General features: G+C 40.4%; 1 protein-coding gene across 1 annotated transcript in view; it reads left to right on the plus strand.

The window, feature by feature from the left end:
- LOC131892279 (diacylglycerol kinase epsilon-like) overlaps nt 1-16637 on the plus strand; it is a gene marked incomplete in the record, with an annotated part of 23129 nt that extends 6492 nt beyond the window's left edge. The window contains 4 exon segments of the mRNA XM_059242083.1: nt 1900-2147; nt 6477-14185; nt 14255-16075; nt 16146-16637. Of these exon segments, the coding sequence (XP_059098066.1) occupies nt 1900-2147; nt 6477-6650 (422 nt within the window).
- Between the last annotated feature and the right edge of the window lie 671 nt (nt 16638-17308).

Genomic DNA, 17308 nt, shown 5'->3' on the forward strand with positions numbered 1-17308 from the left:
CAAGCAGGTAAACATCGTGAAATGAATATTTTCTCGATACAACAAATTCAAATGGAAGAATAGTTGAAACGCAAGATTGCAAGCTGTAAAAGAGGCTTAATGATTGATTTTCAACATCATGGATAATTTGTAACTTTTTTGCGGACTTCCCTACCGCTACTGGAATTGCAATCCCAGCACTTAAAGACGAAAAATGGGTGTACTTTACATAACTTTTGATTTTAAATATGTAATTTGATCCGCCAACGAATCAGAGTAGGTGGATCAGGCTAACCCTTGAATACAAGGTTAATCAGGAATTTTAGTCAAAAACTTGTCAAAGTGATCAACCCCTACATCAGCGATGGCAAAATTTGACTTTAAAGGAATTTCTGCCACTTTCTGCCACCATTTTCTGCCACCTGGTCAAAACTGGCTTTTAATGATTTCTCATTCCTGCCTACATACGCCCTACAAATATTTGAAGGCAGCAAATTGAACAATGAAGGAGCCCGAGAAAGAGGAGAGCTGGACTTCATTTTTTTTAACTAGCCTGGATTCTCGAAGGCTTGGAGGCAGGAATGAAGAATCATTAAAAGCCATTTTTGACCACCTGGCAGAAAATGGTGGTAGAAAGTGGCAGAAATTCCTTTAAAGTCAAATTTGCCATCGCTGCTTGGAGGTGCGCTTAAGACGCACGTTAAGCCTCTACGGTCAGGACAATTGCACCCAAGTCCTTTTTGGGGACAAAGTTTTACTATGCCAAATATGTCCAGTGTACCATTGTCCATGCCTCTCTCAGCAGGAGAGCTATCTCATACCCTCAATGTTCCTGGTGAAACATCTTTGGACCTGCTCGAGCTTTTGCAAACCTGCTGAACTAATTGGAGCCCAAATGGGGGAGGCATATTCAAGATGCTGCTGAACAATCGATTTGTACAGAGTTAGCATCGTGATGCTGTCTCTGGACTTAAACGTGCGATATATCCAACCACATGTTTGAAAAGCCTTACCAACTTTCAACTGGATATGCTCATCGAACTTTCCATTATCTTGGAGGACTACACCTAAATCCTTCATGGATGAGACCTGCTCAATGTCCTTACCTTCATCATTTAATAGCGGAGTGTCTAATGGTGTCGACCCAAAAGTCATTGAGCGGAATTTCATTCCGTTCAGGGCCATATTACTCTCAGTTACCCAAGAGTAGATTCGATCTAAGTCCTTTGCAAGGCTACTGGAATCTTGGCCATTCCTACCAGAAACTAACTTTGTATCGTCAGCATAAGAAGAGAGACTGGCAGTAATACTAGGCTTTTGAAGCGGGGCAACGAATATTATAAACAAGAGGGGCCCTAAGATCGAACCCTGGGGAACACCTGACTTGACATCATGTATGTCACTAAGGGATCCCTCAACCTTAACCAATTGCTTCCTACCAGAAATGAAACTTTTTAACCAATTGAGAACCTTGCCTTGGATCCCAATGTCATGAAGTCTATTAAGCAAAAGACTTTTTCCAAATTTCCAAAAGGCAATCGCGAGACTTTGACAAAGTTAAGATGAATTTTTTTTTGATCCGCCTTGTATTCTGGGAAATTCACCATTTACGTCAGCTCTAATTGATGGGTAGAACAAACATTACATGATCTTTTTTAAGTTAAATAAGCTATGAAAAAAGTTTCTCATCTCAAACTGTGGAGAATTCCATTCCCAAGAGCGGAAAGAGGTCTATGAAAAATTAAGAATACTTCGCACCAGAAGTAAGTCAATTTTAGAATAATTCAAAGTAATATGCGTCATCAGTATTCTTTGGCCTCTCCACTCACACATATTTAAATGCTGTCAAGCTAGAAGAACGTATGTATATGGAATAGAAAACTGTGTAATTGAATTTTCATAATCCTTCATAAAATGCAGGCACCAAGGACGTATTGGAGCGGGAGTGCAAAGACCTTGACCAGATATTGGAGTTGGAAATGGATGGCCAGAAGGTGTCCTTGCCCAAGATCGAGTCAGTGGTGATCCTGAACATTCCCTGTTGGGGAGCCGGCGTGCGACCCTGGGAACTGGGCCAAGGTCACGAACACTTTCCCGTGCCCTCGTTCAGCGATCATAAACTCGAGGTGTTTTGTGTGTACTCCAGCTTTCACATTGCTCAGATGCAGGTAAGGAATTGTGTTGGGGAAGTGATAAGATTGAACGGAGGGAACGTTCGGAACTTTATCTTGAAATCAGGCGATCAACAAGTACTGAAGGGAACAAACATTATTCATTGCAGTGACTAAAATGTGAAGTTTTGAAATGAGTACGTCAGTTTAACCATACTACGATACGTTGGGTAGTTGCGAGGAAGGAGGAGAAAAGTGCGACAAAAATTTCCGACAGGGTGCGGAGAGAATTCGGGACAGATTTTTTTTTGCAAAAATCTCCCGAACGAATCGGCAAATTGACAAAATTTTAACCACAAATGTGAAACAGCTAGGTATTTTTCAGTCCTCTAGAGGAAAATGTGATTATTTTTTTCTCAAAAGTGCGCCAAATATCTATTTTCCTCTCAAAAATTCAAAATATTACGTTATGGTTTACAAGTATGAACATCAATATCTGTTATGTATTCATTTCTTGTTAAATCAATTCAGCTCAGTATTCAAATGGGCGGATGCACTTTGGTCAAAAGTAATGCTTTAAGAATCAATAAAGTTAACTTTTGAGTAATGATTTCAGAATTTGAGCAAAAATTACTTCTCGTGAGGAAGTGGTTAGAGCAGTGTCCTGGTAAGAGAGAGGACCTCTGTTTAATTCTGTTTCCTGAGCTTTTTTTTAAAGAGAACTTTTAGACGCTAACCACACCCACAGACGGAGAACCACTCTGATACCGGACTATGACGTTGCCTATCGGAGATATATACAGATGACGTGACGGCTAGCTTCTCCGGCCGGGCGAGGTTCACCCCCCCAACCCTAGCACCCCAAATCGAAAAAAAACTCAATGTTGCCCATAACTGGTCTCTTGAAGTCTAATAATTAAGTGATGCTCACTTTTGAAGTGCTTTTGCTATGTAATTGCCAATTTAGAAATTATTTACAAAGTCATTAATGGGATAGCTAGGAACTTTACATGCCTTTGAGTTTGCACCTTAATTTAGAGCATACATCTTTGCAATGTTGAGGAAGAAAATATCAGAGCATAAAGAAAGTGAATACTCATTCAAATATGGTTGGCCTCTTTTATACTGCAGTATTATAAAAAGCAGCAAAATATTCATTGTCGTCTTTTAGATATCATTATGGTTACAAAAGTATAGGGAATGGTAAGCGTGGAGGTGTTCACTGCAAAGAAGACAGTTGCAGGTCATGGACAAACAGAGATGAAATTTCTTTTTGGAGCATGTGATATAGTGGTCCGTGTTTAAAGCCTCTTTGAAGATGTTCCGACCTCTGATTGGATCAAGGGGGATAAGAAAAATTGTACGGCTCCAGCAAAAATATGAGGGAATGTTTGTCAGAAGATTCGTTTCTAATGTCACAATAGGAAACTGATTGAAGAAAGTTAGTCGGGGACCAGAAACCCTTTGCCAAAATTTAGCTTTGACAGTCTGTTGACAGCAATATTTTGAAGCCAGGATCTGAGGGTATAGGCTGAAGTGAGGGAGTGAATTATAGAGTTGTTGCAATGGATTGGAAGCCCAAGGTACCATTTGAGGTATTTAGAAAACACTGAGTCCGCAGAACCCCAAGTGTGAAATAACAGCGTTCTCTTGTTTATGCCTGTCATGGAGGAAATGACGAGAAATATTGTGTTGAGTCAGTCAATGTGTAACATCTTCCATGTATTTCCTCCGAAATATTACGTCAAACTTCAAAAGAATTTAAAAAAAAAATATTTTCTCTACCAAAAGAGCAAAAAATCGGAAAAATACTTTCTCAACCTGTAGACGTCCTCCTTTTTTCTTCATTACATTGCATTGGAGACGCTTTTGAAGGAGAGATGGTGTCACCAAAGATCTCATTCCATGCTTGCTCCAAATAGGTCTTCATCAAGAATGGTTCAAGAGTGGTGCTAGTCGAATTTTCCAGCATTTTGGCCAAAAGAATATTGGCTCCCAGTAAGCCCTGGTCTCAGGGTAATCGACAATACCATTTAGTCTATCTTTGAGGACGAGGTTTTTACCTCCAAAATCCTCCTTGGAGCAAGTCTGGAATGAGATCTTTAGTGACCCCATCTCTACTACTTCTGCTCTTTTTTAAGGCGTCTCCGAGATGAAATGAAGAAAAAAGGCGGTTATGCTGAACGCTGAAATCGTTACAGCTTAAGCTAAAATTAGGGAGATGGTTGTAGCGCAGTTGGTTAACACGCGACCGAGCTTTGCTCGGGTTCATGGGTTCAAACCCAGGTCTCCCCCCACCCCCCTGCTATAGTGGATTATATCGCCTCGAACGGCGGACCTCAAACGGCGGACCTTGAACCCAAAGTGGGACATACCAAAATATATTGAAAAACTGTGTCAAAGAATAATCCAATGAGATTGAAACGCGCAATAAAGGTGTTTTTAAATTTGGGGTGGAAGTTTGAAGTTTTTCGTTCTAAAGATATTTGCAAAAATATCAAATCCCGAATTTCTTGGTCTGATTTAATACCTTTCAATAAGGGCTTAGAAAATGGGGAAAAATATGTATATTATTTTCAATATATGCGCCCCTCAATATTAGAGGGGATATTATATTGGTGGCTGCTAAGGTCGGAGGGGTGAACAAAGCATCACATCGTCCAGTTTTTTCAATTGCTAGTGTGGACAATAGATCCAGGGACCTATCTCGCAATAAGAAGCTGTGCTAACCACCACACCAGGTCCTCTCAAGTTTTAGTGTTAGAAAATTGTATTATTTGCGGGGTTTTTTTGAAAGGTCAAATTTGTACTAATTTGCCCCTAAACATGTCAACAAGCTCTTTTTCCGGATTTAGTTGAGTCAGAGGTTACGTTTTTGTTAGAAAAGAAGCTCTTTTTCCAAAATATTGTCGCAGTTATTAGCTGCTCGACTTTCCATTTTGTGCCTCTAGGTCACAATTGTACTCCAAAACCTCCTGTGCTTGTTTTTGCTCCTCCAAAGAGGTATGCGGTGTGCACGAGGCCTACAGGTCGAATTTCGTGAAGTCCTTGAAAATCGAATTGTTACCGTTTTCTGAGCTGTTCTGTCCAATTTTGGATACAAATATATCATTTCAAGTATCTTGAATCAAGCTTCTACGGGCTTGTTTACTAGTTACTAATGCCCTGACATCTTTGATAGCGCTGAGTCACGGATAGATCCAGCTTTGTTTGTGGGCGGGGCTCTTGGGAGAGAAGCGACACTCCCAACAAGGATGTTGAGCCCATAAGTGAATTAAATTTTCTGTGATCGCCTGAAGGTTCACCATTCACCTGTAAGAGGATTGGCAAAATGCTTGACACAATGCTTGAAATAACCTTTTCCAGTTTTGACAGAAATACCCTGACAGATCTGGAGTTCTACGCATTCTCGTTTAGGACTTTGAAGGAGGAAAAGGAGATGACGTCATCACAATTTTTCGGGAGGTCGCCAAATGCAGAGCTTTTGGGGCTTAATAGCTCTTTGTTAAGGGAGTCAATTGCCGTCAAAGGTCATGTATTATTTGAGTAGAAGTGTATTTTAACTAAAGCCACAGTTTGTCCGCAGCTAGACAAAGCAGAGGGTGCTTTCCCCGCTCAATGAAAAGGACTAATGATATGTCCATAGTAAACAGAGCAATTTGAAATTTGGCAGTGCGAACATTTGAAGAAAAAGTGGCCAGTGAGGTGCTTATTGGGACATTGAAGCAGGAAAGGAAGATGACGTCACTATCAAAGTTTGAGAGGTCCCTCGTACTTTCGAGGCTTAATAAATAGTCTTTTATTTTAAGGAATTTCATTAGGGTTTCAGTTCTTGTATCCATGAAAGGAATAGTTCGTGTACGACAGGACAACTCGACCAAGTACAATAACTAAAGACAACATGAGTATGGAACAAAACTAATGAGTGAACATTTGATTTGCATACAAAGATGTTAGCATCAGAAAGGCATTAAGTAAAAGATCCAGTTTGATTGAAACATTATCAAACTTGATTTTCATACCATGATTGATTTAAACGTCACTTGCTTTTGAAGATCAAATGATCAATTGTCTAAAACCTTTTAAATTTTAACATGTTTTACATCACAGCTTCATTTCTGCTCCATAAGAATAAACTATTTGTAAACTAACATATTGGGCTTAATTTCTGCACAGTCTTGACTTATCCTCTGGATCGAGTTGTCCCCTGGGTCGAGCCGTCCTGGAACCGAAATTCATTTCCCAATAAACATAACACTTCAGCTTTCCCCCATTTTCTCAAATAAAGCGCCATTTAAAACTGTATTACCTTTCATGAATTTCTTTTAAAAGAAATGATGTTTATTCTTTTTCTATATCTTTTAGATTATTGATCATCTTTTACAGGTTGGTATCTCTGAACCTCATCGCATTGGTCAGGCTTCAGATGTGAAGATCCGGTTAAAAGGTCGCGCCCCTGTGCAGACTGATGGGGAACCCTGGATTCAGGAACCCGGCGAGATCCACGTACAGTATCATAGTCATGTTCCTGTGTTAAAGTTGTCATCGTTATCAAACTAGTCCATCTAAAAGTCATTCAATCGATCAAGCAAGAAGTCATTCACTCAATGACAATGTTATTGAACAGTGTTAGATCTAGTCAATAAAAACAATACACTGAAGGGTATTTCAAAATTTCAAAATAAATTGATCCCCTAATGGTCGTTGACTTAATCTGGAATTTGCTATCATAATAATAACAAAATAATTTCACGTTTTCGTGCTTAACATCCATCAGCCTACACTCCACTCCACACACTACACTACAGGGAAATACCCAAAAACATCTTGGCGTTTTTCTACCTCAGAAAGTCATAGGGAACAACTTTGGTTGTATTGCTTTATGGAATGGTAGCCCAAATTAGAAATTTGCATGCCTAAAAATATTCCTAAAGCTAGGATTTTCAAAAACATATTCAATGAAAATTTGGACCACACGTAGTTAGCACTTGATTATAAATTATGATATCATCTATTAAACTACCGGTAAGTTACAGGGTATGTATTGATCCAAATTTCATCGTTGTAGCCCTAAATGTCCCAGTTATGTCTTATATTGTTTTCTGCGTTCAGTGAGATCAGACGTGCGGTCAAGAGCTCCTCAGACACATTTCGTTTTTCTGACTGAAGCGTTCTGTTCCGTTATCAGGGGTGAGAAGTTCGTGTTCTGTCTTTAGTCCTTTGGTTGTGAGCTCAATTACAGATTGAGCCATGTGAAAGCTAGGGGTTAAAAGACCAATGGGCTGGCTAAGGACAGTAGTTGTGGTTCGCCCAAGTAGGCTTTAAATGTGCATTCGGCGTGAACAGACATGTGTCCAACTGAGTTGATGAGTTGTATATTTTTCCAATAGGGCTTGTCAAGTGAACGCGTTCATGAACAACTGACGTTATTGCATGGAGTAAAATCGAAGACAACGTGCCCAACCAAACTGCATCGTACGTGCATTGAATTTCGATATTTATTTCATTTTAACTTGCTTGTTTAAACAAAAAGCGTTGTGGAATTGAGCCACTGAATTATACCAAACGTGTTTATTTTCTTGGGTTTTATAACACAACTCACTTAAAATCACTCGATTATTGAAAATTCATTGGGCAGATGATGCAAGTGACTGTGACGTTTGTCTTAGTTCTCCCTCCCCAAAATGCCCAAATCAGGGTGCCGGACCGCAATCTTCCTTGAATTTCCTTCACTTGACATGCCTTATTGAAATGTTCCTGATCCTCTCTATCCTTGGAGCATAATCATTCAGGACAACTCTGCCGAATGGTGTTTCATTAAAGTCTGATGGAGTTTGAATATTGCCACAACAATCGATCATGAACAAGGCTGCCATGAGGCTAATATATTTAAAGTCAAAATGACTTTTGACACTAATCACATTTGTGTGTCTGGCGAATTGCAATATTATTCCGATTTGATTGACTAGTTGCTCATTCACTTTACATTATATTCAAAGCTGAAAGATAATATTTTTTACTAGGAAATATGCCTCGTATTTCACAATGTTAATGAACGTGCTCAAATTTGAGTTAGCTTCAGACTTGTTTGCTTTTAAATTGTGCACATTCTTCAGCAAAGATAATGCCATAATGTTATAATATCATAAACTATTGCTTTTTGTTTCGGGTAAGCATTTCAAACACTTAATGGCCATTTTGGACCACCATCCACCATTTTCTGCCTATGTCTGCCATTTCTTGCCACTTTCTGCCACTCTTAGCCATGACGTGGTAGAAAATGGCAGAAATTCCTTCAAAGTCGATTTTTGCCATCGCTGAACACAGATCATACAATGACCACCAGATCTTGCATTGGTCCGATTTCAGTACAAAGGAAAAGAGACTCAACGTCAGCAGATCTGCACACTAAAAAAGAGACGGGTGACTGACGGATCGGTAGTAATGTCACTCACTACTAGTACCGACGTAAAATTGCTGGGTCTTCAGTAAACGCAGTCAGTGACAAACTCACTCAAAATCCAAGTACGTTTGCAAATCAAAATGCATGCGTCCCTAGACATCAACATTCTTTTATCAGATGATGAAGGCAAGTGATCCCATTTTTCCTCGCATTAAGTGAGGTTTCGGCATTACATGGTCTGTGACCTTGAAGGCATTGACCATTGTCCCAGCCAGCTTCTCGTCCCACAAGAGGGCATGATTATACGGTGAATGTTTTTGTTAGGTGTTGACCATATCGCCTTATTGAAAACCGAACTTGAATAAAATTTATGTCAAGAGAGACCCGGCTATTAAATGCTCAATTTTCTTTCTTATGAACTAGTTTTCAAGGTACGAATTTCACTCAAAGCCAAATCTGACGTGTGGAACTGCTCTTTCTCTTCACCAGTGACCGGAAGCTTGCTTTCCAGGCACTCGTGAATACGGAGCCATGAAATAAAGCTTCTAACCAAGGGTTTGGTTTCCTTTGTGTGCGTAAGAGTGAATATTATACCTCTGAATACCGGTCCTCATAAAAGAACAAAAACTGTTTTGATTAAAATCACGAACTTTACTTTCCGACCCCTAATACTTATGTTTTCAATTCATTGTAAAAGTAAATAATTACACTTACTCATATTAATTTCAATTTGACTTGATTAAATTTTGCCCAATGTAATAAGAAAAATCAAACACAAATTGCAATCTCATTTTGACCTTGTTTTGTTTTTAGGGATGCATGAATATGAGTATCTTGCAATTATATCACTAAGAGTTAGCTTTTGCTACAGTACCAACTTCTCTTGACTTGGCCTTTTCATTTCTGTTGTCAATCTTGTTTGCAGATTTGTTAAAACAAGGAAATAATTTCCGAATCGAATATTTATCAAAAAATTGAAATGAAATGAAATGAAATTTGATTATGATTCGAAATATATTGAAATTCTATTGAATTATAAATGTAAACTGAATATTTGCTTTCACAATAACTTTCATTTCAAGCCCGTGTAATTTTAATCAATGCATTTTTAAAAGTTCCTGACAGAAAGAGTTGCCACAGAGACGTATAAAGCACCGGCTCGGATTTCAGGTGTACGGGCTAGCCAGGCTGCACCACAATCGCGGTAAGACTACGGTAAACGTTATTCTACATCGATTAGTTGGCGGTGCTACTTTTTTAAATCTTAACCTGACCTAATCAAACCTAATCTAACCTTACCTTACCTAACCCAACCTAACCTAACACGATATTAATAGCCCTTAAAGTCTCGATCTAAACCTTTTAACGTTTTGCCACAAATTTAAAAATGAGCACCGCCAACTAATCGGTGGAGAATAACGTTTACCATGATTGAAGCTCATTCAGCGCTTGCAACTCTGCATTAACAAACTTGTTCGCCATTTTGGGACATTGTTCAAGAATTACTTTAAACTACATTTGCTCAACATTCATTTGCTTCAATAGTCATGAAATTGCAGGTGACAAAAAGAAACTGAAATAATATTTGGTGCTAACATTTGGTCATAAGTAGCCTCCGGTCTATTTTTGCTTTCCATATCAAGCAACACAGAGATGACAAGGAATATTATATTATGATATCTTCAACAATCACCGGTAATTGAACCTGCTATCCCTAAGAAGCAGATTCTTGCCATGTCCATGCTGGCTTCTGATTAGTAGACCTTGAAAAAAAAAATGCCATTTTGGTCGAACTTTTTTGGTAGTTGGGGAAAATTGCGAAAAATTTGGAAAATATGCGAAAAAATTTTCTATATTTGTGGGTGCACATCATATGCTGAGTAGTACACATTTATTTTTATATGACTAGATTAAACATTTACAATGAGAGAGCATGAGCATAATGCTCATGACCGGGATATCACATAACGTTGAAAGATTACAAAAAGTAGCAAGTGGGAAAAAGTCGAGGAAAACTGAAAAACTAAATGTTGAGAATGAACAAAAAATGCAATGAATTGCAAAAACGTTGCTACCATGGCCAAAAGGTCATTGTTAGTCCTGTTTATTGCCTATTTTCTGTTGCCAAGTTCGAGGGAAACAATTGCATAGTATTGGATGATCTATTGAGCCTCTTTATTTTATTGACAAGAAAATAAATCCGCCTTATTACAATGCTTGACATTAGGACACTTCTTAGGTGATGCCAATGTTATGGTACAGTAAACAATTGATTCTTTTCGAGATTCTAGTGCTATTCCTTAGGGCACTTTTGCTCACCTAATGATTAGATTTGTGTCCTATTTGATCCACAACTGAATAAAATCCTTGTTCTTAGAAGTCATCTTTCTCTTTGTTACGCATCATCACAGGAAGAAAAGAAAAAAAGATCAAAAAAATGATAATGGACAAGAATGTTGTATTGGGCCCCAAAATCCCAAAATATGTGAAAAAAATGAGGCTTGAGGATTGAAGTGGAACTAGTGCTGGGGCCTGTCGAGACTCAAGTTAGAGGTTAATTTTTAGGTCAGCTGACGCCTCAAATGGGGGACGTGCGTTTTTTTACTCTTCCGACAAGAATCTTGTTTTTAATGGTTTTAAGTCGATAAAATAGTACCAAATGTGATGAGAGTGCGCGGGGCCACGCCCACGAGCAGTGACCCCCTATTAATCTGTCATATGCCCCGTTCGATACACCTCCCCTTCCAATCCTTCCTCTTCCCATATTCCCCGGCCCACGTCTTTTTCAAGACGTGAGCTTCTAGCCCTCCAATCCTCTTCCTCATCCCAATCATCCCTTCCCTTTCCCCCTCAATAGCCATAGTGACATCGCTTTTCTAAAAGACTCAAGTCCAGATTTGTGAAAACATTCTTTGGTTTAAATTTTGCAATATAAATAAATCTTTTATTGCAACTCTCGGTCATGTAAACTTGTAAAATAAAAGAATTATGTGTGTAAACAACTTACACAAATTTGGATAAAGAAATAAAAGAAGAAACTAAAATGGTTAAAACGATAAAAGATTCGACTAGTGATATCTCAGCAGAGATGACTAGAATTGGTTCAGTGAACATGAAAAAAGGGAAGAGGGGAATCACAGACAGTACAAACACAGTTAGGTAAAGGTAAATGATGAAATTCTTGGTTATTGCAGAGTTGATGATGGGCCAGATTGAACAGATCTTTTGTCAGCTCCCGTCGTTGATGGCATTTGGCCGGCAGCCGAACAAAGATGCGTGACCGCCAATACTCCGGAGGGATGTCGGGCCAAGGACCATAAGGTGTAATGCAAGTCCTTGACCAGGAAGGACAACTTGTGTCCGGACTTCACCTCCGGAAAGATCAGGTTCCCAACACTGTTGGACACTAACCTTGCCAGCCCGATGGTGAGGGGCTCGGTTTTGCATAGAAAATGTGTCCATGCATTGTTGGCATATTGGGGCATGCAGAGGTATCGCTTGAGGAGCTTGGTGTAGGTGGCATCGGCGGATTTGAGGGCGGATTGGGCGGAGTTGGGAAGCCAAAGGTGTAGGACGTAGAGAAAGATTGGGGTGACGTAGATCCGGAAGAGTTGAAGGACTATTGGGAGGGCAAGATTCTTCATGGGAAGTCTATTGCATATGTATCCGATCCTGGCCCTGGCCTTAATTATTGTGGATTTGAGGTGATTGGTGAATGAGAGTTGGGTGGAGAGGTGAAACCGACATAGTTAAAACTATTGACGCTTTCAATCGGACTATTATTGATGCGGAAGGAGGTGGGAGGCAGACGACCTTTATGGATAATCACGGCCTTCGTCTTAATGTTATTGACTTGAAGGCCGTTCTCTTAGAAATAAACATGGAGCGCATTGATGTCATTTTGCAATTCCATGGCTGAATCAGCCAAGAGAACCAGGTCGTCTGCATTTTGTAGATATTGAACAGGAAAACAGTTGATGTAGGGGACTTGGTGTGTAAGAACTTCGGGCAGGTCGGATACATGTAGATTAAAAATAATTGGCGATAGTGGATCCTCCCACAGAAAGCCAACGGAAGTGAAATAACAGGGGGATAGGTCCTCACCAGATCGAATGGAGCACCTGAGTCCCGCATAGATGTTGGACAGCAAGGCCATAGAAAACCATAATATATGAAGTTATCTATGAGCAGGGCACAGATTGAACGCGATTCTCCCCATCGTTGGAGTTTAAGGAATAATCGCGTTCGGTCCACTGACACAATCCAAAATCGCCGCAAAAGCAAACAACAAACCGGCGCAACCTCCAAACCCAATTAACACCTACTCCCCATCAGACATACCTCAATCTGGCCAAAACTAGGCACAAAAGTGATTCGTGGCTGGACAATCAGCACAGAGACAACCCACGTGCTCCGGGGTAATATATATATATACATATATTTATATTTAGATACATGTCATTATCTATTATGTATCGTATCTATTCTAACCGCAAATACATCCTAGGTTCCTACCGTTAAATCTAAACACGCGATATCTCAGTCCACCCTATCAAATGCTCTAGAGAAATCCACGAAGCATCCGTACACCCTCCTCTTGTTTCTGATGTTAGAATGCACAATTTCATAGAGGAGAGTAGCTGCCGAGGTGGTAGAGCGGCTTCTCCGGAAACCAAATTGGAACTGGGAAATTATGAGTCTTTATAATCGACTTGAGTTCAGTGAAGGACTGAATTCTCCGCATACAAAGTTAGTTTCTGGTAGCAATGGCCAAGATTCCACTAGCCTTGCAAAGGACCTAGATATAATCAACTCTCGGGTTACTGAGAGTAAGGGCAGCTTTACACAGGATGAAAAACCAAGATTAAATCGGGATTGAGGATTGAAGTAGGACTAATGCCGGGGCAAGTTTTTCGCACTATGAGTCTTTTGGCTCAAACTTAGTACAATCAAAGACTACAGCCCTTTGCTGGACTCAAATCTTTTTCCTGAATCACCCCAGCACTAGCCCTACATAAATCCTCAAACCGGATTCAATGCCACTTTTTTTGAGTCTTGTTTAGAATTGCTGGTTCCGAATTTCAGATTTGCTGAATCAAACATTTGTGGCATCATTTAGAAACCATTGCAAGTCTTGATGGCATGCATGTCGCGTTAGGCAATTTTGTGATTAATTATTCCCGATTTTCTCTCGCAACCCCTCGCCCTGTGTGGCGGCCATCAAAATCAGCTCTCGTCAATTTTTCTTCTTTTACCTAAGTATCACACTTCAGCTTCTTTAGGTGCCTCACACCAAACTGACAAATATGCGCAGCAGTGCCCTTGGTCAAGGACACTAAAGCAGAGTTTAGAGTCCCTGGATGGACCCGCTCTTGGAGGCAAAGTTGTCTCCAGCCTCTGCTATGTAGATGACTTGGTGGTTGTGGCAACCTTACCAGGCGTGCTGCAACGTGCTCTGGACGACCTCTACGTATACTGTTTGGCCAACGACCTTGTCATCAATCCTGAAAAGACCAAGGTCCTGGTGTTCTTCCGAGGCCGACTTCCCAAAGGAGAAGGTGACATCATCTACACCAATGATGGCCAGACCCTCCAAAGGGTGAAGGCATTTCTGTACCTTGGAATTGACTTCACGCGGCAGTTGAGCGCTAGATGACATCTTCAGCGCATTAACAAAAGGGCGAAATCAAGGGTGGGGTTTCTCTTCGATCGCCTCCACCTTGACTCCTTGCCATTCAATATTGTGTTGGGTGTGTTCCAGATCTACGTGCTACCGCTTTTTAAAATCTGTCTGACAGTCTGGATCTCAGGAAATATTGCTCAGTCCGCCATCATCTCCACCAATGCTACCCTGACCAAGTTCCTGAAGCAATATCTTGGACTGCCAAAGCAAACTTTGTCTTGTTAGTCCACCACATCTGCCAGACAATGCTTCTTTTCAATTATTTGAGTGCCATCGCCAGAGAAAGAACTCGGTCACTGAGTCAACCAGTCTACTTTGACAGGCTGAGGCTCACTTTCATTGACGAAATGCCTCCTATCGACTTTAATCAGCCCATACGCATCCAAGATATACCCAGGGAGTTCTGGAGGTCTCGTCAGCTCATTTGTTTACCCATCTCGAAGCTTTACCGTCCCCACCTTGTCAGAGAAACAGCCGATTCCAATCATTATCTTACGTACTCTGATGACTTATCATTTTTGGTCAAGATCAGATTGTCTATGCACTGTTTGCGGCGAGTCCAATCATCCTTATCACTCGCTTCATTTCTGTCATAGTCAATAGTTCTACTCAACAATGTGATACTGCCACTGTTTTTTCTTCTTCTCTTAGGTTGCAACATGATGCATTTGCGGTCGAAATCCATTTATATTATTTAGTCTCATTCAGATTGATCCCTTCTCCTTTGGTTGGTGACTATGATAAATACTTTGGAAGAAAAAATCAAATTCAAACCATTGACCATAAAACCAAGTTTTTCAAAGCCATTCCTGTACAGTGATCGTGATTGGTGGCATGAAAAAATCGAGACAGAAACCTTCTCAATTTAAGTGGGAATTCCATTAATGAAACAACTCCTGGTTGCAGGTGAATGAATGCTCATGATCCCCTCTACTTATCTCTGTCAATGGTTTTGCTCCCCTAATCGCTTTATAATGGCTCAAGGCACCGTGCTTTGCTTTTAATAATACAGAGGACATTCATGGATTTTGAAATGCTTTGTTGTTGCACTTGGTACTGTTGCCACCGCTATTGTCAGGCCTGCAATTTTTCTGTGGACATTCAGTCCGAAAAGCACCTTCAAATTCAGGTGTGAAATTATCTCAGCCTATTTCTTAGCTTTTCACGATGTTTTGGACCAGAATTTTTGCGTAAGATTAGTATATTACAGGGATTTGCCGGAGGGATTGAACCAAACGATGTAAAGACCTCAAAATGGTCACCATTATCGCAAATCATTGCACCACAATGTACGAGTATGATGCTCTTTCAGTTGGTAAATGTATTATCAATCTGTGTGCTGCTTGTGGGGGTGACACGGGTAAATTTAGGTCGGTTGTTCATAACCAAGTCGTTGAAGTTGGAAGATTTGTTGTGTTATTCAGGAAAATCTCTGCATAAGTAGATTGAATTGGTCTTGAACTTAGTAGAATTAATGTACTGTTCAGTTTACTAAGGGCCATGTACATTTTATTAATTGGAGGAAGAAAAAAAAGTATCAAATATTTGTTACATTCAAGGGCTTCTCCTGATGGCTTTCGGTATTGAGGATTGTACCAATGAATCTGTTCAAGGAAATGCTGCAAATGAATAATCACGCAACCAAAGCAGCAAAATCGGACTCCAAAAGTCGGTTAAACCCTTTCAGATGTTCTTTTTTTTTGTTTTTCCCGTTTTGGAAACACTAATTTCTACTGACATTTTCTGACGTCACAGGGAACCTTGCTCAGATTTCTTTGTTCGTTGACAGAGGGTGAGGTGAAGGACAGCATGCATACGAAGTTGACTTTCTTCCTTGGCAAATTTCCATCCTTGATGGGATATCGGAGTCAGTTGTAATCTTACAAGCCAGCTGATTAGGTTAGTTGAAACGTCGTTATACTCCAAAAAAACTATCTCACACACATAATTTCGAATGCTTTGTTTCAAGAGAATCTTCTCGTAGGACCAGAGGCCCTTTCCATCAGTGCTCTTACTGGAAACGCGTGCTTTTGAATGCAAAGCAGAGTTCCCCCCACCCGCTCAAGACCTTTGAGGCACGGCAAGACAACGGACATATTTCTCGAAATCCACCAATTCCACACTTGAGCCACTAGAACAACTAGAGCGACTTGAACCACTTCCGGCTAATCATGAATTGCATCTTGAGCGTGGCCGTGGAAGAGGTCCTCCATGACCACTTCCTGATGGTTTGCCAGACTGAGTTGGACAAGTCGCACTTGGAAGAGATGGACCTGAACAAAGCGGATCAGCATGACTACCAGACCACCAAAGATCTGGTTCATGATTGGATCGAAGCGGCCACTGGCGGAGGAAATGAAGACGAAGAGCTTGAGGCCAACAGGGTGCTTCAGAGTCATCCTAGCTTTGACCCGGTGTTTATGAAAGTTTGAGGGAAATATAGCCCAGGAAAAGAGGCGCATACGTTGAGTTGGTAGTAGACTTTGGTGCCACTGACACATGGTTGGCCCGTCATTACGTTATTTATCCGTCCATTAGTTAGCTAATTTCAGTGTTTGCAGCTTGAGACATATTGTCTTCAAAGGGCGAAAGTAGTCACGAAACGCTTTGAACCTTCGGGTAGAGTTCAACTTAAAACCCTCAAACGTGACATGGTTGCACGTACTGTACTGAGAGGGGTCAGGCTACAAGGGTGATTCATAAGTAGACTCCAACGAAAAATGTTGTTCGTATGTCGAGGAGAAATTCGAGAGGGTTGCTCTAAACGGTTTTCTTCCCAATGCCTTGGTTCAGCTCTTTCTCTCATCAGAACCCTCAAACTTCTGAAAATTCTCCTCCACATGAAAACATCATATTTTGTCGGAGTCAATTTATAAGCAGTTAGTTCCTTAGAATGCACGGGAAGCCCAGGCATATCCTGCCCCCAAAAAGTGCCGAGACATATGAGGGTAGTTTTTGAAATCACGACATCATGGGGCCCGATTTCTTTGTAAACGCGAGTTCCGTGAATGTTCATAAAAAAAAAAATCGATGTTTTTGAAAATTCAATTTTGCAAAGCCATGCTCAAATCTTAAAACTTAACAACTATTTCGTTCTTGATGGTCCAGGCCTTGTTTCCCAATCGGTCTAAC

Source organism: Tigriopus californicus, chromosome 12, assembly GCF_007210705.1.
Source record: "Tigriopus californicus strain San Diego chromosome 12, Tcal_SD_v2.1, whole genome shotgun sequence".
NCBI classification, from domain to species: Eukaryota; Metazoa; Arthropoda; class Copepoda; order Harpacticoida; family Harpacticidae; genus Tigriopus; species Tigriopus californicus.